This window comes from Heteronotia binoei, chromosome 2 (genome assembly GCF_032191835.1).
Source record: "Heteronotia binoei isolate CCM8104 ecotype False Entrance Well chromosome 2, APGP_CSIRO_Hbin_v1, whole genome shotgun sequence".
Lineage (NCBI taxonomy): Eukaryota > Metazoa > Chordata > Lepidosauria > Squamata > Gekkonidae > Heteronotia > Heteronotia binoei.
This window is the reverse complement of record NC_083224.1, coordinates 88,147,343-88,170,583: the sequence shown is the minus strand read 5'-3', so window position 1 is coordinate 88,170,583 and position 23,241 is coordinate 88,147,343. Positions and strand designations below refer to the sequence as shown.

General features: G+C 41.8%; 1 protein-coding gene across 1 annotated transcript in view; it reads right to left on the bottom strand.

The window, feature by feature from the left end:
- TBC1D22B (TBC1 domain family member 22B) overlaps positions 1-23,241 on the bottom strand; it is a 63,711-nt gene that overhangs the window by 15,458 nt on the left and 25,012 nt on the right. The window contains exon 8 of the mRNA XM_060231530.1: positions 21,656-21,770. Within this exon, the coding sequence (XP_060087513.1) occupies positions 21,656-21,770 (115 nt within the window). The remainder of the gene's footprint in view (positions 1-21,655; positions 21,771-23,241) is intronic.

The window sequence follows — 23,241 nt, the reverse complement described above, 5'->3', positions numbered from 1 at the left end:
TCTCACAACAGCCCTGTGAGGTAGGGTAGGCTGAGAGTGTATGATTGGTCCAAGGTCACACAGCACACTTGCATGGCAGAGTAGGTATTTGAATCTGGGTTTCCAAGATCCTCATCTACCACTTTAGCCATTACACCATGCTGGCTCATTGGGTGCTGGCCCTTAATGTCTGAAGCACTCTGGGTCAGCAAGTCAAACTTGGCAGCACTATGGTGATTCAGTGAATGAGAGTAGAGTTGCTAGCTGGCTGCACAGTGTAGCAATCACACAACTGTTCGTTCAAAACATCAAACTCAGCTCAGTTTCACTCATGTCAGTTTGGTTGTGGGAAGCAGCTTTAAACAGCACTCTTGAGGCCAATTCACAGTTCTGGTGATTCATAGATGGTAATGTGAATAGAGGAGTGTAAATCTATAAATAATCCATATTTTACTTTTGTAAACTTAGGCACAAAGTATAACCCAATTCAAATACCTGTGCAGTGCCACTAACTATGAATGGTGCACAGATGTTGACACGGCCAGTTTGCTGAAATCAGTGAGCAGGAAATAATCAGGCCCATTCTTCCATGTTTATCACTGCAAAATTGGGCTGTGTAAATATACAAGCATCATTCATCATTGATAGGACTGAACTTGTATTGGCCAAAGTGAAATCTGGATACTTTTAAAACCAAGATTTTTAAAAAGTGAATTAACCTTCAGCAACATTATTAATGGCCAGTTCCCACAAGCAAGTTGATATACTGAGAGAAACTTCCTTAAGTTTAGTATGCCATAAAACAGCAGTTGTGTAATGCTTTTTTTATTTTAAAGAGTGCCCCCTCTTACATTTTATTCTTTGGAGCCCAAAGTATTTGTTTGCTGTAGTTGGAGGGCCACAAATGTTGACTTCGCCACAAAGCTGAGCCCTCACCCAGCCACCAACACTCAGAAGGGAAGAGATCACAGCACAGTAGGAAGGCACCAATGCTTTGGCAGCACAGCAGCCAAGAGCAGATGAGGAGTATTAGGGTAATGGAGATGGCAGCAGGGGACTAACAGGCAATGGCAGTCAGTGAGGGGAGATGGAAGTTGCTCCAAGGCAGCCACCCAGAGTCTTTGAAACACACAGCCATCAACACTAATTGCAGTTTGTGAAAAGACCCCACATAGTCACAAAAGCATAACAGCTCTTAAACAGTTTCTTCCCCAGACGAGGTTTGAAAGTTAAATCTAGCTCAAAACAATTACTGTCTGCAGTAATGATGAACTGATGGCAGTGTCTTCACATGGATAGACCCTTCAGCTTAGCAAGTTCCCACCCCCTTAAACTTGAAAGGGAAGCATTCACTGCAAAAAGCCTAGTCTTTAAAGGAATCTCATGAAAACAACCTCTTTGAGAAAGATTCCAGTTTGCTTCTCAGTTTCCCCGAATCTACTTAATTTGGATCACAGCAAGAGGGAAGGGCCCTCTTCTCAAATTCCAAGAGCATGCTGCAAGGTCAAGAGTCAAGTGGCTGTTACTAGGGAAAGTTTACACTTTGGTTACCCACCAATTTGGTTGATTGATCAGCTGGATTTTAAACTTCAACACAGATTGCTTTTGAAATTTAAAGAAGCATAAGATAAATCGACCACTACTTGATAGAAAGGAAAGGGCCATCTTTAATAATTTATTTTTTTCACCTATTTGCAATTACATAACAGAATCAAAGCAGTTTAAATTCCAAGTAGGCATGCCATTCTCTCTCAACTCTACCAATTAAAATCCATCCTGATTAAAACTGGATCCCTCCAAAACAATAATTCACTAAATCCTTTTTCAATCAGTTTGTCGATTAAAGTTTGCCTCCTTATTTTAAATCACAATTCAACTGCAGGAGCAGGTATCAGTTAGCATATGGGTTCCAGCCTTGTCTGCATCCCATGAACACTATTGGAATTCTGAGAACAGATACTAGGCGTTACCATAAAGTGTCTTCTACAAATGCAGGGCCAATCATAAAATGAAGGGAAGTTCCTAGTCAAGCATGTTCCTATGGGTAGAGTTAGTTATTTCAAAATGGGTACTCTCTGCAGACATAAAGGTGATGCCTCCTAGACTCTTCTGAAGCACTTCCTGATCCAGTGAAATGGAAGAAAGCCAGTACTGGCTCTTTACTTTGGAAAAAAGCAGGCTCATGGAATGGCATCAGCAGGCATCGTGGTGCTGTGGGCACAGTGGCCATCACTGAACTAGCAGTACAAGATTTCTTGCATTCAGGTAAAGGTCAGAGAATTTAAACATGACACAGTAAGCATTCATGCTATTCTTCTGGGTGCAATTAGACAAAGTAGTATAGTGTAACAGAGACAGGGAGCTGAAGTGGAAGTTAGAAAGTCCTGGACTATGCTGAGTGCTCCCTCTCAATGACTCTGTGATGAACTCGACAAACACCACTTCTCTGTCCCCCATTCTTGGCTGACATTTAGTCTACTTTCTAGCTCTTTGTGTTTCTTTTGTGCATGTGATCAAAATAGCTGTTACAGGGAAGGGCAAATTCAAAACAAGGTTTTTCACCAGACCAAGTTCTCATCTCTTAATGAAATCATTCAAGAGCTATTGGGTTCCATAGACTTTTCCAGGCCACTTTAAAGACTGCAGTGCTTATCTATCAAGAAATATTTTTTCAGTAAACCTTCAAGTAAGAGAGGTCATTTCTTGCCCATGGACCATAAGTTTGACATCCCTGTTGTGGAGGCTAAGTGAGAACCAGGACATCCATAATTCAACTCTTAATCTAGCCACAAGCTCACTAGATGACCCAAGGTGAGCAACTCTCAGCTTCAGCTCACAAGAAGTCTCTGGAGACCAAGTCCTATGAGGAAAGATTGAAGGAGATGGGGATGTTCAGTCTGGAGAAGAGGCAGCTGAGAGGTGATATGATCACCATCTTCAAGTGCCTGAAGGGCTGTCATATAGAGGATGGTGTGAAATTGCTTTCTGTGGCCCTGGAAGGTAGGACCAAAACCAATGAGTTGAAATTAAAACAAAAGAGTTTCCGGCTCAACATTAAGGAAGAACTTCCTGACCTCAATGGAATAGGCTTCCTCGGGAGGTAGTGGGCTCTCTTTCCTTGGAGGTTTTTAAACAGAGGCTAGATGGCCATCTGACAGCAATGAAGATCCTGTGAATTTAGGGGCAAGTGTTTGTGAGTTTCCTGCATTGTGCAGGGGGTTGGACTAGATGACCCTAGAGGTCCCTTCCAGATCTATGATTCTATGAACAAGCAATAAAGGGATAACTGTACCAAAATACCTTATAGAATTGTTGCAAGAACTGTTAGGATAAATAACACAAAGCATTTGAACACTCTAGAGCACGGTTTTTTTTTAAAACCCCAGACTCTTCAAGGTTCATAATATTTTGTAAATTCCAGAGGGGTGGGCTTGTTAGGATATTGCAGTGAAAATTACTAACTTTTTACTCCAGCATAAGCCTTTATGGACTAGAAGTTATGGAATTAGTCAGTCTTTAATGGCACAGGACTCCCATTTATAATATTCTGCATTGTTGCTTGAAACTTTTTGATATTAACTGTTATTGCCTTTAAACATAAAAAGGCCTTAGTAAAGAATCTGCTCACAATAATACATAAATGCAATGTTTAATACAATCTTTCCAACTGCTTTAGAGCTCAGAACATTTTAAACAGAAGGGTAGGGGTTTTTTTACATTCCAGATGGAAGTGCATATAAATAACTGACATTCCTCCCAAACACCTGATGAGCCAGCACTGTGGTAATCAAGCTCAAAAGGCCAATGATAAGTTCAATATCCACAGAAAGGAACATGGTTTGTCAGAAACTGTTACACTCTCCTTCAGCATATTCACCAGAATTCTACACAGATGCTGAGAAGGACGCAGCTACAAAAGAGGGATTTAGGGAAACATTTATATGAGAGGGAAAGTTTCCAGATCTCAGAGATGTTCCCTACTGCTGTCCTACTGAGCAAGGAGGGCAAGAAGTTTAAATTTGCAAGGAATAATCAGAACCCATCCTGAGGAGGAAAAAACCTAACAGTGCAATCCTAAACAAGTTATACCCTTTTAAGCCCCGTGACTTGGATAGGTTTAGTAACCTTGCTTCGGAATGCACTGTAACTATAAAGAGCAGTTTCAGCACATAAGAGTTCTTAAGGAGATGTGCAGGCCCCTTCCAAGAGTTTTTCAAAGAATGGTTTGATCGGTATTTGTCAGGGATATTTTCAGGCGGGTAGCCATGTTGATCTGAATTAGCAGAACAAAGTTTGAGTCCAGTGGCACTTTTAAGGCTAACAGTTTTGCTCAAAGTATAAGCTTTTGTGTGCAAGCACACTTCAGATACAGTGAAACAATTTCCTCGACCATTACATAAAGAAAGGGGGGGGGGTTAGTTGCTCAGAACTGTTCCCAAACAAATGGTTGCCATATAATTAAGCTAATTATTCCTGTTTGATCCTTGAATCTGTTAAACATCTTCATTATGCTGTTAATCCCACCCCCCCTTTCAATATGTAATGGTTGAGGAAATTCTGTTCCACTGTATCTGATGTGTGCTTGCACATGAAAGCTTATAATCTGAACAAAACTTTGCTGGATTGAAAGGTGTTACTGAAGTTAAACTTTGTTCTGTCAAGGATATGCTTGACAAAGGAAAAGTTTAATTAGATTATTTAATGAATTCTTTTCTACTATATGAAAACTATAATTCTGAACATGCTCAATCAATTTTTTTAACCTATGGGCCTTTTTAATTCTTAAACAATGTTAAGTCCTAGAAACATCCAGGGGATCCCTGAAGATTTTTTTCAACTTGAGTGAACATAGGAAAAATACTTTCTATTTTGGAATTAGCAAGTAAAATGCTTTGAAATTATGGTTTAGAAAACCGTGTCATCCCATCCAAATACTACCCAAGGCTGACTCCGCTTAGGTTCTGAGATCTGACAAAATCAGGCTAACATGGGCTAATCTCAGTGAGATTATGGTTTGCTCACTCAAAAGGCTAAGATTATATGTTTATTTGTATTTATTTTTACACAGCTTCTCTTTGGATAAAAGCTCAAAACAGTTTACAACAATGAATAATTACATCAATTAATAATTACATCAATTAAAACAGGTACATCAATTATATCAGTTAAAAGTAATACAAATGTCATAAATATCCAGTAACATAGAATCATATAAAATAATGAACATGCATAAAACCAATCTAATCCCAGTAACACCATAGGAACTCCTGCAAGTAATATCAAAAACAACCCAGAAGCCAACTATACTTCACAATAAAGGGATATTTTGCTACAAATCAAGTTGGGGACCCCACTATAATTCCCTCACAGTCAGATGGCAACTGCTGTTAACTAAAATCCCAAGCAGGAAGGAGCTCAATTCAGACTGGAGTTGTAGTGAAGGGGGCAGGGAAAAAGAGATTCAGCATTCTTTGTACTGTTTTTCTGACACAAAGTGGTGCAGGGGATGGTCTTCTTATACCTATGGCACAGTATGAATGCAAATTGGGCCCTAGCGTGATTGGGAACTTAGTTCCCAGCAGTTATGGTCTGACTGAGAGCGGACTGGTCTCAGGTCAGGGGATTCCAGACCTGACTCATACCAAAATTCATCAACTAGTCTGACCCTAAGGACTGTACAATATGAAGATTTTTTAGAGAAGATTCTATAGCCAGAGATAATTTCTGTATACAGTACAGAACTCTCTGAACATGTTTTCTCTGTTTATTCTTTAAATGTGACTTGTTTTGTCCACCATTAGTTTGACATAATGGTTCACATAATGCAAAACCATTGATTATTTTAACCAGTGTTAACTTTGGGGAACTAGAAGCTGACTCACAGATAATACTCAGTTCTACATTGCTTCAAGAAACCTTGGCTTGAGAGGTTTCTTGCTCTTCCAGCTGCTCTCTTGAACTGTACTGCTGTACCTTAAAGAGGAAAAGCATTGTATTGAACTATAATACATATATGCCCGCTGCCTAAGGATCCAACAGACTACCCCCCCCCCCTCTCAGTAATCTCACTCTCACAATTTTATTCTACATTCTGCTGCTGGAGCTTGTCTTGCACTTCCCTTCCCTTCCACCAGGCATACAGGATAAATTCACCATCCAAGCTCTGCTCTTTCCTTCATTAACCAGTGGCTTTGGGCACCAGTTTTGGATTCCGTGCACAGGGTGTGTGTGTGTGTGTGCTCCCAGCTCATTTTCTCCTGTTCGCTATCCAACCCAGCCTAGCCTGGAGGTCATAGCCTATGCATGAAAGAAGCAGCCAGGCACATAGGTGAGATTCAGTGAACACAGTCTGAATTCTTAACAGAAAGCCCTTTATTTACTATAACAATATAACTTTACACTCCAGAGCACAAGTACAAAGGAAAAGTATATCACAGCACTGAACATGTATTGCAGAACTAAAAAAAGAAATAAAACATATGAGGCTAATCTAAACTTCAAAATCACAGATTTTATCTTAGCATCTCCCCTTGGGATGGACACAAGCCCACTGGAACACAGGAAAAAGACACTGCTCAAGGCAGACACTACTTGCTTCTCTCCCTTGTTCCTGGTCCTGGCTTGAGTGCCTCTGACAAGGTGCCAGATCTTTTAACTCTTCCAGCCCCAGCTGGTTGGTTTCCCTTCACCCAATACCGAGTTTTGGAAGTGATACCTCATGTGGGTCACTCAGCACTCTTTTCTCCAACTAGATTGGAATGCATGTCTCCAGCCTTTATTGTCCCATGCAAGTAATTTAAACAGTCATCCATCTTGCCCCTTCCTAGCAGTTGGGCATCTCCTTGCAGGAAACTGATCTCCACTCAGCTGGCATTTTAAACACGATTATACTCTCTCCCCTTGGAAAGAACATTCTTCTCTGAGGTTGGGAATCCCCTGTTACAACACCAACCAGAAAAGAACAGAACCAACGGAGAGCTGTGGAACTCAAAAGTTTGCACACTGTTACTGGGTTGGTTCTAACAGTGGTATTACACTGGCTTTTACATTGGGCCAACAAAGTGGTAAACAACTTGCTATTTTACTCCACATATTGACTGCGGTCAGTCCATCAAATTATCATGGCTGACTGTAACAAATGGTACAGAAGGATAAAACAGGAAAAGCTGGGATGTACTGACTTTACAAATCTGTAACCAGAGATCATCAATAAAGGCCATTTCAGTTCTAAACCCCAGCTTAAATGGGTCATATTCAGATTATGTGATGGAGAATGGCAGCATTTCTGGACCTCTGAGAGTAGGAACAAATGTTTCTACCTCTGCCTTTGTCTGAGGCATTGTGGGATCCAAGGAAGGTTACAACAATGTAAACATATAAACAATATAGTTATCTCTGTGTTAACTGCTGGCAAAATCCAAAACGACTACATTTTTTCACGCACCTCAGTAGCTGGGGTGGGCACAGAGTGCTGGCAGGAATAAGCCAGAATAAGACATTCATATGTAAAACAAAATCATAGCTAAGACTAACTTTGGTTAATAAACCAACTTTGCATCCTGATTTCAGACCCTGATTTGAAGTGACCTAACTAATCATAACTAGTGTAGTGGCCTGCATTCACATTACCAAATAATTATGGCTAATTAAAATAAACTATAATTTTGAATTATGCATAACAAAAGAGGTCGATGGTTTCAGTGTTGTTAACTCACTGTCTGTTGATAGTCTTTAACATCGTAACTATATAACTATGATGATTTTTAGTGCCCTAAAATAAACCTTCTGTTAATTAATTTAATAGTTTCTAGCCTGAACTTTTATTTTTCCAACTTTTCAGATAGCAAAAGTAGTTATAAAAATGGTGTATTTTTAAATGTTAACAAATTTAAGAACATAAAGTTCACCATTCATAAAATAGTTAAGATTTTTCTCAAGGTATCTATTTTTTGAATGCCTGCAAAATTTTCAGAAGAAAATAATCTCCACTGGCAATTACTGTCTACTGTATTTTAGGTCCTTTGGGGATATCTGATGATGATGTTTCAGCCCAACTTATCTTGGAAGGTGGGAGGTTGAGAGTCATGACCTTCCTAGTTTTCCTTTATCTGCCAGGAATGGCTCCTGTACCTCTGCTAAACGGACTATTCAAAAGAAGTTCCCTGGAAAAAAGAGTAGACATGGCATAGGAGGAAATCCTGCATCACTGTCACATGTAGATCACAGTGCTGTTACTGGCTTTCCTAAAATGCCTTTGTGCCTATAAGTGGACAGGAGACAAGTGTGGCACTTGTTAGGATTCGTATGGATTGCAAGGAATGGATATACTGAATGCTACTGGGCCTGGTCCAACACATTTGAAAAATGTAGTAGGTAAGGCACTATCTTTTACTACATCAGTTTGTCTTGGTGCAAGATGTGCAAGATTTTACAGCAACGTTACTGTACTCCACTGGCTGCTGTATACCTGACTTCCTACTATTATACCATGCCATGTCTGATGCTTTCACACATACAAAAAGGACAATGTAACATCCCTCTCTTCCCCAGGCAATGACTTTTGCTCCTTTCATTCTGCAGATAGCTCTCCAATGGGCTCTAAGAGTTAGAAAAATCCAATTAACCCACCACCACCTCCAGAAAGAAGGTTTCATTTCACCCATCAGCCTACAATAACTTTTTAAAAGAAATGCAGTATTATTCAATGGCAAGGTCCATCCAAAGATAGAAGTGAAACATGTGAGGAGTCAGTACAAGAAGCTACCCAGGAAAGATGAAGTCAGCAAATGGCTGTGCTACACCCATCTTATTGTGATGCTTAGAAAAGACAAATGGTGCAGTACATCCAGTTTACTCTCACCCACCTTCCATTTGGCCCCCAACAGACTACTCAATACAAACAGTACAATCAGCCTTAAAAACTGAGTGAAGAGCAAAGAGCTTTGGAAAACACTCTCTCGAGCATATTGCGCCACACAAACATCTGTTCTGCAAGAACCTTAGACAGGTCCCTCATAAAGAACCTGGATATTCAACATATGGCTCCAACAGGAACTGAATGGCAGCCAACAGCTTTGAAGCAGTCACTTGAGGCTGGCATGAGGACAACTCTAATGTGGCTATGATTGACACTACAGTGCAGGGCACTTTGGGGCCAGGCTAGGAGAGAATTAGTATGCACAGTTCCAGCTGACTAGGCATATGGCTGTTGGGAAGAGCATTCTTTGGAATAGGTTTCCACCAATAAGCCTGGAGACAGCACTGGTTACTAGTAAGTGGAATTAATTTAAACCAGAAGAAGAGCCGAGCTCATGGCTGTGAATCCAAATGCTGGCTAGTATATGCAGGGCACTGCCAAAGAGAAAGGCTACATTTCTCCTGTCTTACTGGGTACACATCCTCTGTTTGTGCTAGAAATGCACCCTCCACCCCACAAAGGCTGCATTTTTAAGATAACCACTTTGTTGGCTTCCTTTATTTTATACACACACACACTTGCTATGCCATCACATTTGTTTGTCATCTCTGGCCATGGCCCAAAATAAATTGACTGGGAGAAGGCTTCAATCTCACTATCAAAACATACACCAATAGGAGGCTGACTAGTTAGTGTAACTTATGACAAGAGTCAGGTAAACTGGTTTCTAGAATGTGTACACACTGATGTAGTTAGAGCCATTTAACACTGGAAGGTAAAAATGCACAGTTAGGAGTAATAGACAAAGACTAGAGTCTCACACACATCAAAGATGGGACAGATTCAAAATATGATTCTCTTCTCAAGAGAACTTGGTATAATATCTCCGATTGCTTTTCAGATCATCAATAATATTCTTACTTATATTTTTTACTGTACAGAGTATTGTCCATTCCCACCCCCCTTTCCTGCTTTCATTAGCTCCATGTATGGTCAATACTATTGTTTTACAAAAGGCAGATCCAGAGCTATCCAGGAAATTTACAGAAACTGGTAACCAGGTCACCAAGGTCCACGCACCAATGTTGTACACATGATGCACCAACAACTTATTATGTTTCACAACTGCATTTAGCTTGTCATATCCAATTCTGAAAGCACGCTCATGTTGTAGCTTTGAAAAAACATAATAGACAATCTTTGCTGTCTCATCAAAAACAGTAAGACTGAGTGGAATAAAATAACTTGCTCTTAGACTAAGGCACATTTTAAAGAGGCACTCAGAGATCCTTTGTGACCCACAAATTATATACACATCCCAATGTGCCTGCCTGTTTTTGATGTGTGTAACAAATTATACTTGAGACCACCATTTGAACATGCTATATAAGGCATAGCCTTAAAATCTGTTCTAATTGACCCCTCAGCAGATGTGCCATTTGGGGACCTCTGACAGCCTGTCCTTGCGGTAGCTGTGGAACACTGAACAGCCACCTCAGCTGCAGATGTAGCCCTGACATCTCTCATAAACTGTTCTGTCAGATGCTACTTGATAAAACAAGCAGTCCTCAGCAATATTCACTTGAAATCATTCATCTGATCGACACAGCAGACACTCAGTATATAGATCTGTCACTGGCAGAATCCCAGAAGTGCTCAAGTGCTTTACCAGCTCATGAAGGCAGCTGGGTCTATGCAGGCAGCCAACACTGAACACCCTGGGAAGAGGAGAGAACATACAAAAGGAGGATAAAATGGGGAGGGGACAGGATTTATAACATTTCATTGACCTGGAACCTCACTGGGAATCCAGCAGAGATTTATTCAGACAGGTGGGGGGCACCCATGAACAAAGCCTATGGAAGTAACAAAAGAATAAAGGTGCTAGATCAGAGGTGTTAAATTAATTTGTTACCAGGGCTGGATCTGACATAAATGTCACTTTGTTGGACAAGGCCATGTGTGCCATAAAATGTAACATGAGGTATCAGAGATATAAACTTTATAAAGGTAATGGCAATAGCAGATGAATGACAATAGCAGGTTTGATTGGATTGCATGTGATATGTTGAAGGGTAGTAGGCATGGAGATACCAGAGCTGGTAATGAGACAGGAAACCTAGGTCTCAATTCCATCCAGGAGGATTCAGTCTGGGAGGAGGCAAAGAATAAATGGACATAAGTCTGATGTTAGAAACCACAACATTCAGTTGTTGAATTAAGAGTAGCAGTGCTCTTACAAAGGAATTTCAGAGGGAAATTAGAAAGAGAGACTGCTGAATTGAAACTGATAAAGAAGCTCAATGCATCCTCCAAGCCTGAATTGACAGCTAGTTTGCCTGTCTCATAACCAATGTGTGCTATTATCATTTGGCATCTGAAATCACTCCACTCTCTAAGACATAAGGACCAATCCAAGTCTTCTAATTCCTATTCAGGGCCTTTTTGAAATAAAATAAATCCAGATAGGAACAGAGAAATTCATTTTTAAAAAGAAAACTTTTCAGAATATGCCAAAATAATTTTCTCAGTGTACATTGTATTTGTCAGGAGAATCCATCCTTCCATCTCTCCGCCCACCCTGCCTCCCTTCCTCTAAAGCAGAAGCTTATACTTGGAATAAAATGTTGTTGGTCTTAAATCTGCCATGGAGGCCAACACTGTTCTCTCTCTCTTTTTCCTCCCCCTTTGTCCCCAAAAGAGGAGAAGCAACCCTGGAGAAAAAACCAGAAGTGTGGGTGTGGGGGCAAAGGCAGACTTGTCTTTGTATCTCTCATGCGAAGAAGCCATGGAGCTCTCCATTTGCATGGGGAATAGAGAAGGGGGGAAGGGAGGGAGGAAGGAAATAGAAAGCAGGAAGCAAAGAGCCACTGAGGGAGCTGGGGGGAAATCAAGCTACAGTGCGGCTACAGTAACAGCCCTGGAAAAGGAGGAGGAGGTTGCTTGGGGGTGGATTTGAGCCCTCCATGGGCTGGGTCCGTGGTTTGACACCCATGCTAGATCAACTGTTGGGAAAGTAGAAAAAGAGCAAGAGTCCAGTAGCACCTTAAAAATTAACAAAATTTGTGGTAGGGTATGAGCTTTTGTGAGTCACTTCTAATTTCTTCAGATACAGATAGAATGTGAGTCCATCTGTCCTGTATCTTCAATGTAGTGAGTGGAAGGGCATCACTAACACATGATGGCATGCAGGCTGCAACAAACCAAGATGCCAACTTTACTCTCATATAGATCCTAGCAACATCATCACTAGACTCAGCAACATCAGCCATACCATCTCAGGTTCCTACTCCTGCTCATTGTCTGTAATTTATGTCATCACATGTCAGCAGTGCCCTTCAACTCTCTACACTGGACAAACAGGCCAGTCCAATCGACAAAGAATTCATGGACATAAGTCTGCCATCAGAAACCACAACATTCAAAAACCAGTGAGGGAACATTTTAACCTTCCAGGACATTCAGTTGCTGATCTAAAAGCAGCAGTTATCTTACAAAGGAATTTCAAAGGGAGATTAGAGAGACTGCTGGATCGCAACTGATAATGAAGCTCAAGACAATGCATCCACCTGGACTGAATCAAGACCTAGGTTTCCTTTCTCTTTACCAATACTGATTTCTCCACATCTACTACCTCTCAGCATATCACACCTAACCAATCACACCTATTGTCATTTGCCTTCTAATGTCATTTGGCATCTGAAATCACTTCACTTTCCAATATATATGACAGCTGTGTCTGAAAAAGTGAGTAGTGACTTACAAAAGCCCATACCCTACCACAAATTTTGTTACTCGTAAAGGTGCTACTGGACTATAACTCTTTTCTGCTGCTATAGACAGACTAACATGGCTACCCATCTTGTCAGGGAAGTGTGAACCAACTTTTGCAGCTGGGTATGAGAGAATGAGAGTATCTTTATAACATATCCACCTCATCATTCCATTTCAATGTGAAATTTGTAATTTATGTAATGATACAATTCACAATATCTTTGGACTGTTTAAAAACCCACACGCTTTTTTGGCAAATCAAACTTTTTGATACCTTTTCCAATTGCAAGCACTCCAAACCTTCATACAGTCTCTGAAGGAGTCTTATACAAGCTTTGATTGATCAGATACATGCACAGAGCACCAGCCTACTTTGTGGGATGTTTCTCAATTGACCTCAAAATATGCTGAGGACATTGGCTGGAAATGCAAAACTTGCTCTTACCAAAGAGGGGTTAATGAATGGCAGCGATCTTGCAGACAAAGGTTAATCTATCACTGAGCAGGAATACTACAAGACAGACCAGTAAATTCAATAAGCAGCACAAGTGTCAGCAGAAATGCATGAGCAAGAGTTCATTTGTAAATAACCTCTTAAGAACTCCTACCTCAAAACAAAGAAGTCCTTTTCCCACACAAATGCTTCCCTTGGGAGCCCCTGCAAGCTTGCTGACTCAGTTATTTATGCAGCAGAATATGCTATTAGGGGACAGATAGGTATAGAAAAAACTCAAGACACAGATAACAAGCAGCTATTTAAAGAAGTTTGTAATGGGATACAGTAGCTCCAGCTAATGATGTTCCACAACTCAACAGAGGGATACCAACCTTTAGTATCTGTAATACCTTACCATTCTGAGCAAAGGCGGCAGAAACAAACAAGCTCAGATTTTAAAACTTGAGTGTTTTTTGCCTTGAAGCGTGAAGGAAGAGCTGTTTTCCAGTACTGAGGGGAATGGTATTTTGAATTACAGTTAATGTACTTAGTCCTGATGGAATAATTTTACAAATCCTATCAACTGGGACTCTAGACATGCATTCATTTATACCTAGAACTCATTCACCATGTCATATACATTCACACATCAAATTAGGTTAGCATAAGCATGAGTCACCAATACATCCTTATAATAAACTCAAGTATTATTTGCTCTACAAGTATGACGATCCTTCAGGTCCTTCCAGATTCAGGAGATAACAGTACAAATAAGAAGTGGCAAAAGTCCAAAAACAAAGAACCAGTAAAACTAATCCAGATGCACTCTGGGTTCTTTAAAAAAAAATGGACCTTGTATTACCCCATAGGCCCAAACAGTCAAATCACTTTTCACCCTGGGCTATATTTTGCATTAGGATTTGTTGGGCTATTACACTCTTAGCTGGTCAGTACAAGATATGTCTGCACTCTTGATTTCGCATCTGGTTATTGGCAAGTACCTTTAAGTTCAGAAACATCTGATAGAACAGCACTTGTGTCACTTTTGGGACATTATCAATTTGTAAATATGCTGTTTGTACTGAACAGGGTGTCTAAGACCTTTCAAAGATTAATGGATCGAATGCTTAATGGACTGTCTTTTGTGGTGGCCTATCATGACGATATTGTCATCTACAGCTCCACTTGGAATGAGCACCTTGAACATATGTGTGAAGTACTTCATAGAATTCATGGTAGGATTGACCATCAAGGCCTCAAACTACCAGTCTGGATATAACCAAGATGTTTATTTGGGCAACCTGATTGAGTCGAACACCATCAGGCCTCATGATGCTAAAACAGCCAGCATCATGGAATGGTCTAAGCCTGTTAGATGTGCAAGTCTTCCACAGGAAAGATGTGTAAGCCTTCCCAGGTCTCACAGGTTTCTGTCATCGTTTTATTGGCCATTTCAGCCAGCTGGCATCCCTACTGATGGATTTGTGCAAGAAGAAGGCACATACCCATGTCATCTGGACCCCTGAATGTCAACATGTTTTTGACTTTAAAAGAGAAACTGTTTCAAGTACCCCTTTGGGTTCCACCTGATTATAACATGGCCTTTGTTGCCCAAACCAATGCTTTTTTGAGGATCTGGGTGCTGTGTTGTTACAGAGGGGGGAGGATGGTGAATATCACCCCGTTGTTTATCTGAGCAGGAAATTGTTACCAGGCTTACACAACTCTAGATTAAGAGTGTCTAGGGATTGCATGGGACCTAAACAAGTTGAAACTGTATCTGTGCAGTGTTAAGTTTTTCTTGGAAACTGATCATAACCCTTTGTCTTTCATCCGCAGAATGAACGGAAATAATACTCGAGTCCTAAGATCAGCCTTACGCCTGCAAAATGCTAACTTTAAGGTTGCTCACATTAGAGGCAGCCAAAACACAGTGGCTGACAGTTTGACATTCAATGGAAGTAAGTCTCAAAGTAAGGTAGTTTAGCAGTTCCTGCTTCAATATATATACTCTGCTTATTGTATTCTTGCTACTAAAATACCATTAATTTACCTTAAAATGTAAAACGTAGTTGCTTTGCCTAGTTATTTATAAGCCTCAACCATGGTAACACCATGGATGTCAGCTTCCAGAAAGAGGGAGCATGTGAGGCAAAGAAACAGTATTCCCCTCAAGGGTTAATATTATTAGCAGGACTGCTCCAGTCTTATCCGTAATGCCTTAAAGTAAAGTAAAGACACAAGAATTACCAACATTCCAGTCTTATCCACTATGCCTTACTGAATCTCTACTGTGTTTCTCAGTAACAATAGAAGTAGGGGGTTCTTACAGCCCAAACTGGATTTATCTAGTCAAGGCACATGCAAGGTAGAATTTCTTTCTGCAACATAAATCCTGACAGTGAACTGATGCCAACCTGGCAAAATGTATCAGTAGTGTGTAGTTGGCTCTCATGATGAAATTATGCTGGATGCTGCGGCCAATTAGTACATGTCTATGCTAACACATGGCAATGTGACATCAAGGCTATATAAAGTACTGCCCACCCCGAAAGGGAGTAGAGCAGCTTGGTATGCAGGCTTCGGTTTAGCTCTGCTCTCTGTTTATTACAATAAACTTTTTCTACCTCATCCATTGGACTGGTAAGTGGTGTACAGCCGGATATAGATTTGATCATTTTTCAGCTATCTGAAATGTCCATTCCCCACAAAAGATGTGCAAGCCTTCCCAGGTCTCACTGGTTTCTATCATTGTTTTATTGGCCATTTCAGCCAATTGGCATCCCCACTGATGGACCACCAGACAGTTGAGTTAAAGGGTGTTTAAAGGGACTGCAGTCCCTTCTGAGAGAAATTGCCATCTGGATAAGGTGTTTAAAGAGGCTGTAAGCTCTGAGTTCACTCAGAGGCAGAGCTCAGAGAACGCATTCAAAGGGACTGCAATCCCTTTAAGCGCCTTCCCTCCATTGAAAAAAACAAAGAATGGGGTCACCTTCTTTGGAAGTCCAAAGAACTGGACTCCTGGTCCAATCTTTTTGAAACTTGGGGGGAGCTTGAGGAGAGACACTAGCAGATATGCTGCAAATTTAGTGCTTCTACCTCAAAAAACAGCCACTCCAGCCCCAGATACCCCTGGATCAATTCTCCATTATACCCTATGGCAGAGGTATCAAAATCATTTGTTATCAGAGTCAGATCTAACATAAATGTTACTTTGTTGGGCCAGGCCATATCTGCCATAAAATCTAATGCCAGATATTAGAGATACAAACTTTATAAATGACACAGGCAAACCCAGTTAACAATATTAGTTTTTACTAAAAATGCAAACAAAAGCAATTGATTCCTAGTAGAATCCTAGGAGTGAAAGCAATTGTTTTACTGGTGGATCCACAAAAGTCCCCATAAATGTATTTAATCATATGCAAAACTAGTTTGTTCCCAAGAGATCCCATACCTCCCATTTCCTTTCATTTCATGACATCTTCGACCATACACACCTCACTGTGTGTCCCCATGCAGCCTCCTGCCTTCCTTCCCTCACACCAGTCTCTTGTAGGCCAGGTAAGAGCCCTAGAAGGGCCCCCAGGCCATATGTTTGACATCCTGCCCTATTGAGACCACTGACTATAACAGTCTCAATAGGGTACAATGGAGCAAACAAAAATTTGGGAATCCCAAATATTTACCGAATCTGAATACCATACCAGTATTGGGATTTGGGAATATTGGGAAACACCAATATTTTTGGGGTTCAATATACCCAAACTGGAAAAATATCTTCTTTTTTAATATACCCCTAATCCTTATCTCTTTCAAGGCCAGATACAAAAATGTAATAATTGGTTAATCATGAGAACCAGTGCTCAGCTGTGTAACTAGATGTGAGGAGGGAATTAGAAGCGGATGTTAATATCTTCTGGAAAGTTCCATCAAGGGAGATTTCTGATTGGATCTGAGAGATCACCTGGTATAAAAGGCCAAAAGACTATATTTAGGCTATATGCCAGAGAGAAGCCATGCTAACTTTAAGCTTGTGCCATACTAGTATGCTTTGATATGTTATGCTACATCATGATGGAAAGCCATGTATAAAATGCTTTAGGCCACAGCTTGGACTCTTATGCTACAAGAAGGTGTGCCATCTAATACCAGGTACTAAATGTGTTTAGATTGAAAATTAGCTTTTTTATTTGTTTGCTACTATGCTGTAGAAACCGTACTGCATAGTGATATTCTTTTTTTTAATTGTTCAATAAACCTTTATATATTTTTGCAAAGGCCTGATTTATTTGTGCACATTTAACTTAGAGGACCCAAGGGCCAGATGCTGCTCACATAAAAAGGTGACTCGGGGGACCCTGGCTTGGGTCTCTGACAATTTGCTTCATATCTGCGTCCTCTGCGCCCCTGTGAAAAGATGGTGCCGTGGTATAATGCGGATTTGCAATCGATGAAACAGAGGCCCAGACGACTAGAGAGGCAATGGCAGCAGACTCACAACGAAGCAACCAGAGCATCTTATAGAGAGTATATGAGATCCTATGAGATGGAAGTCAAGGCCACAAAGAAAATTTACTTTGCGGCCCAGATTGCATCCACGAATTCATGCCCAGCACAATTATTTAGTATCATTCGGACTCTTACAACTCTGCCACAAGGCAGACCAAACTATAGGGAATTGGAAATAGGCTGTGAGGCTTTTGCAACATTCTTCATGGATAAAGTCTCGTTGCTCCGCCGTGACCTCCCTGCCACAATTGAAACAGTAAGTGAACTCGAGGCTCCGTGCCTGTTTTCGGGGTCGGCTTTAGACAGTTTTGCAACACTCAGCTTGGAGGATGTTGACAGAATCCTCGCAACTGTACGCCCAACAACATGCGATTTGGACCCTTGCCCATCCTAGCTGATTAAAGCTTGCGGATGTTGCTTCAATATCCTTTACGGGATATCGTAAATAGCTCGGATGGGCTTTTTCCAACACCTCTTAAAGAGGCGATAGTCCATCTCCTCTTGAAAAAACCAACATTAGACCCAGCCGAATTGGCGCATTATTGGCCGGTCTCAAATTTACCCTTTTGGGGTAAAATTATCGAGAGCTTCCTGGAGGATGCTTCCGTCCTAGACCCACACCAGTCCAGCTTTTGCCCGGGCCATGGAACGGAGACGGTGCTGGTTGCCTTTGTAGATGATCTCCAGCGACAACTAGATCGAGGCGGGTCATCAGTGCTGTTGTTGTTGGACCTGATGGCGGTGTTCGACATGGTCAACCATCAGTTGCTGGTCCACCGCCTTGCCGATGTGGGGATTCAGGGATTAGCCTTACAATGGCTTTCCTCCTTTCTCTGTGATTGGGGACAAAGGGTGGCTATCGGGGGACGATCGTCCCAGAGGCATCTGCTTAATTGTGGGGTGCCTCAAGGGGCGGTGCTTTCTCCGATGTTGTTTAATATCTACATGCACCCCCTTGCCCAGATTGTCAGGAGATTCGGGCTGGGTTGCCATCAGTATGCAGATGACACTCATCTTTATCTGCTAATGGATGGCCGGCCTGCCTCCACCCCAGAAAAACTGGCCCCGGCGTTACAAGTTGTGGCGGGGCGGCTCAGGCTGAGTCGTCTGAAGCTGAACCCAATGAAGACAGAAGTCCTTTGTCTGAGCCGTGGTGGCCTGGGAAGGGAAATCCCTTTACCAGCCTTTGATGGGGCGCCACTGATATCGGTGCCTAAAGTCAAGAGCTTGGGGGTGCTACTGGAGCCCACATTGGCTATGGAGGCCCAGATAGCAGCCACTGCGAGATCCGCCTTTTTCCATCTTAGGCGGGCACGACAGCTGGCACCCTTCCTAGAGCACAGCGACTTAGCAACAGTGATTCATGCTACGGTCACCTCGAGACTAGACTACTGCAATGCCCTCTACATGGGGCTGCACATTTCTCGTATCTGGAAGCTGCAGCTGCTTCAGCCAGGCTGTTACTAGGTCTCTCTATTCAGCATCATGTGCAGCCGGGGCTGCGGAGACTGCATTGGCTGCCAATGGTATTCCGGATTCGCTAAAAGGTGCTGGTTATTACCTTTAAAGCCCTAGGTCCTGTCTACCTTAGGGACCGTCTCTCCCCATATATTCCCCAGAGGGTACTGCGATCTGGATCACAAAACCTATTAGAAATCCCCGGGCTGAGGGAGGCGAGACTGAAGGCTACCAGAGAATGAGCCTTCTCTATTGCGGACCCCACTGGTGGAACCAACTCCCTGATGATATTAGAGCCTTGCGGGACTTTGCGCAATTCCGCAAGGCTAGTAAAACAACACTTTTTCGTCTGGACTTCAACTAAAGTACAGAGCTGCTTAACATCATGGTATGGAACTTAGCACCAAAACTGTTTTAAAATTTTGTTCAATATTTAAAGTGCAATTGATCTTACTGTAATTGTTTTTATTGCTTTATGGTTTTATTGTTTTATTGTGGATTTAATGTTGTTGTTAGCTGCCCTGGGCCTGCTTCGGCAGGGAGGGCGGGATATAAATGCAATAAATAAATAAATAATATTTGGTTCAAATAATATACTTGTTAGATTTCATAGAAGGTCAGCTTTTAGTAGGGAATCTAAGAAAGGTGACAGCAGGGACTGGGTAATGCTGGAAGAGGTAAGTATGAATTTCTGGGTAGAACTTTGTAGCTTTTCCTGCATAGAACTCTATCTACTCCTCTTACGCTAGATACCAAGCATTAGCCTTTCCAGTTTCATTACACTTTCCACTCCATTTTGCAAACAGTATTATTTTGCAACTAGAATAGACTGTTAACCCTCATTGTATTCAAGTCATGGTCTCCACAATAGCCATCGTTTCTATCATTATTCAGTGGCCCTTATCTTGTTTGATATATGCTCACATATCTCCATAACATATGCAATGCGCATAATTATTCTGCAAGTCTTTAGTACAATACCTTGGCCCATTTAGCACAGAAAGTAGGCACAATAGTAACCACAGCAGCAAATCAAAGATATAAACATATATAAGTGAAGTTGATCATTAATTTTTTTTGGGGGGTGGAGGGTATAGTTCTGGCTTGGTCATCTTAAATCTCTTAGCCAGCTCTCTTCTTACAGAAGGCTTGCCAATCCCCAGGTCCCAGCTGGGGTTCTCCTGCTTTCCCAGAATCCTTCCTGCTCCCAGTCAGCTGGCCGGCGGGGATGTGGGGGAGCCCCGCCCCCACAGCCCTCATATGCCTTTCCACCTCCAGAGGCTTCAGACTCCACTGAAAAGGCTTCCTTTTGGGATGGTGCATCTGCGTCTTTAAGGCTGAAGGGGGGCAGGGGAGCAGGCAGCATAACATGGCTGTTAAAGCAGCCCAGACCCTCCGTTGGTTGCACAATCTTTGCAGAGGTCATTTGCAGCCCAGACCCTTTCATTGGCTGCATAATCTTTTCAGAGGTCAGTTGCTCTGTGTTACTCTGAAGAAGTTGGAAGTTCAGCAACTCATGAGTAGAGATGCCAATCCCCAGGTGGGAGCAGGCCTTCCCCTGCTTCAGAGTCCTCAGAAACAGAGTGAGGGGGGATGGAAATGTCTGCTGAACACTTCATTATTCCCTATGGAGATCGATTCCCATAGAGAATAATGGAGAACTGATCTGGGGGTACCTGGGGCTCTGGAGGGGCTGTTTTTTTTAAGTAGAAGCACCAAATTTTCAGTATAGCATCTAATGACTCTCCTCAAAATGCACTCCAAGTTTCAAATAGATTGGACCAGGGGGTTTAATTCTGTGAGCCCCAAAAGAAGGTGCCCCTATCCTTCATTATTTCTAATGCAGGGAAGGCATTTAAAAGGTGAGCGGTTTCTTTAAATGTGATGGCCAGAACTCCCTTTGGAGTTCAGTTGTGCTTTTCACAACTTTGCTTATGGCTCCACCCCCAATGTCTCCTGGCTCCACCCCCAAAGTCCCCAGATATTTCTTGAATTGGACTTGGCAACCCTATTTTACAGATGTATACTCTAATTTGTGGTTCCCATTCTAAGCCTTCAGAGGTGAAAAAAATGGAAGAAAAGAACATTTGCTTCCAAGTCAGATCATGGTAACAGACTTATCGTACATGTGTTCTGTAACAGAAAACTCTTCACAACATAAATGTGATAAATAATCACAGCCTATAGCCTTACTAAATGCTACAGGAGACGGCAGGCCTTTCCATTAATAAAATAGATGTGTGTATGATTTGCATTAAGCACTCTGATTGCAAAATGTTAGCCCCTTCAGCACAGAATTGAAATATTTTGACACCACCCAAGCAATGACTCAACTTTTACTTCGGATTGACGCATTTTAATACAGTTAAGTATCCATACCTACTTGCACTGTGAAGTATTATATGCTACTGACAAAAGCTGGTCCAGAAGAGAAGTGGAAATAGATTAATACGCATTTTAGTTTCATACAACAGCCAATAGCAAAGCATTTCTGGTATGACAAAGTTTATCTGATGATGACAATTCGAGTGTTCAACAGCAAGGGTAATAGCACACTGCAGCCATCAAACATTGCTTACCAACATATTCAGAGAGGAACACGACAAAGAATGGAGTGACCAGGTCATTAATCCCCTGCACGTAGCCGCTGGCTGGGTGTCGGATGGCCCAAATAAACAGGATTCGTTCAAAGATCTAGAGAGGAAGAAGGAAACCCGGGTGCTTAAGTTAGCCATGCCCAGAGGAGAGCCAAAGTGGAAAGTCTGATGAGTGCTGGGGAATGGAGAAGGGGCACTGAAGGACCAACCATCCCAAGAAAAGTGTGTCGACAGAAATACACACAACCCAAGAACACAAACAGAGCTGGGGTTCTCAACAGTGAAGGAAAACTCAGCATGAAATTAATATAAAGCCTCAGATAAAGCCCAGCATGGGGTTCTAGACACAGTGGAAAGGACGGCTAAGTTATCCGACAAGCTCTCTGCAATGAAAACAATTAACTGCATAAAGAAACAGAGGTAAACCAGAGGTAACTTAGAGAAACAACATGCCACTTAGTGATCTCCAAGATTTTTCACTATGTCTTCTGAGTAAAAGGCAGAGCACTACAGGCTTTTTAAAAACTCCCATGTTTCTGTGGAGAACTGTACCATAAAGCAAGGGCAGCAGACCAGGAGTGATTTTTCTTTTACACCAACCCATTCTGAGGATAAGGAAACACACAGGCAACATTTCACCCAACTATAAAGAATACTCCTCTGTTCTTCCAGTGTCTAAGACAACAACAACTAAGGTACCAGGATAGCTATCAAGCACTTCATAGAATCACAGAGTTGGAAGGGACCTCCAGGGTCATCGAGTCCAACCCCCTGCACAATGCAAGAAACTCACAAACACCTCCCGCTAAATTCACAGGATCTTCATTGCTGTCAGATGGCCATCTAGCCTCTGTTTAAAAACCTCCAAGGAAGGAGAGCCCACCACCTCCCAAGGAAGCTCTGAGGAATTGCTGAGGAATCGCTCTGTCAGGAAGTTCTTCCTAATGTTGAGCCAAAAACTCTTTTAATTTCAACCCAATGGTTCTGGTCCTACCTTCCGGGGCCACAGAAAATAATTCCACACCATTCTCTAGATGACAGCCCTTCAAGTACTTGAAGATGGTGATCATATCACCTCTCAGCCGCCTCCTCTCCAGGCTAAACATCCCCAGCTCCTTCAACTTTTCCTCATAGGACATGGTCTCCAGACCCCTCACCATCTTCATTGCCCTCCTCTGGACCCATTCCAGCTTGTCTAGATCCTTCTTAAAATGTGGTGACCAAAACTGAACACAATACTCCAGATGAGGTCTTACCAGAGCAGAGTAAAGCGATACCATCACATCATGTGATCTGGACACTATACTTCTGTTGATACAGCCCAAAATTGCATTTGCCTTTTTAGTCACCGCATCACACGGTTGACTCATGTTCAGCGTATGATCTACTAAGACCCCTAGATCCTTTTCGCACATACTACTGCTAAGACAAGACTCCCCATCCTATAACCATGCATTGGATTTTTCCTACCTAAATGCAGAACTTTACATTTATCCCTGTTAAAATTCATTTTATTGATTTTAGCCCAGTTTTCCAGCCTGTCAAGGTCATCCTGTATCCTGTTTCTG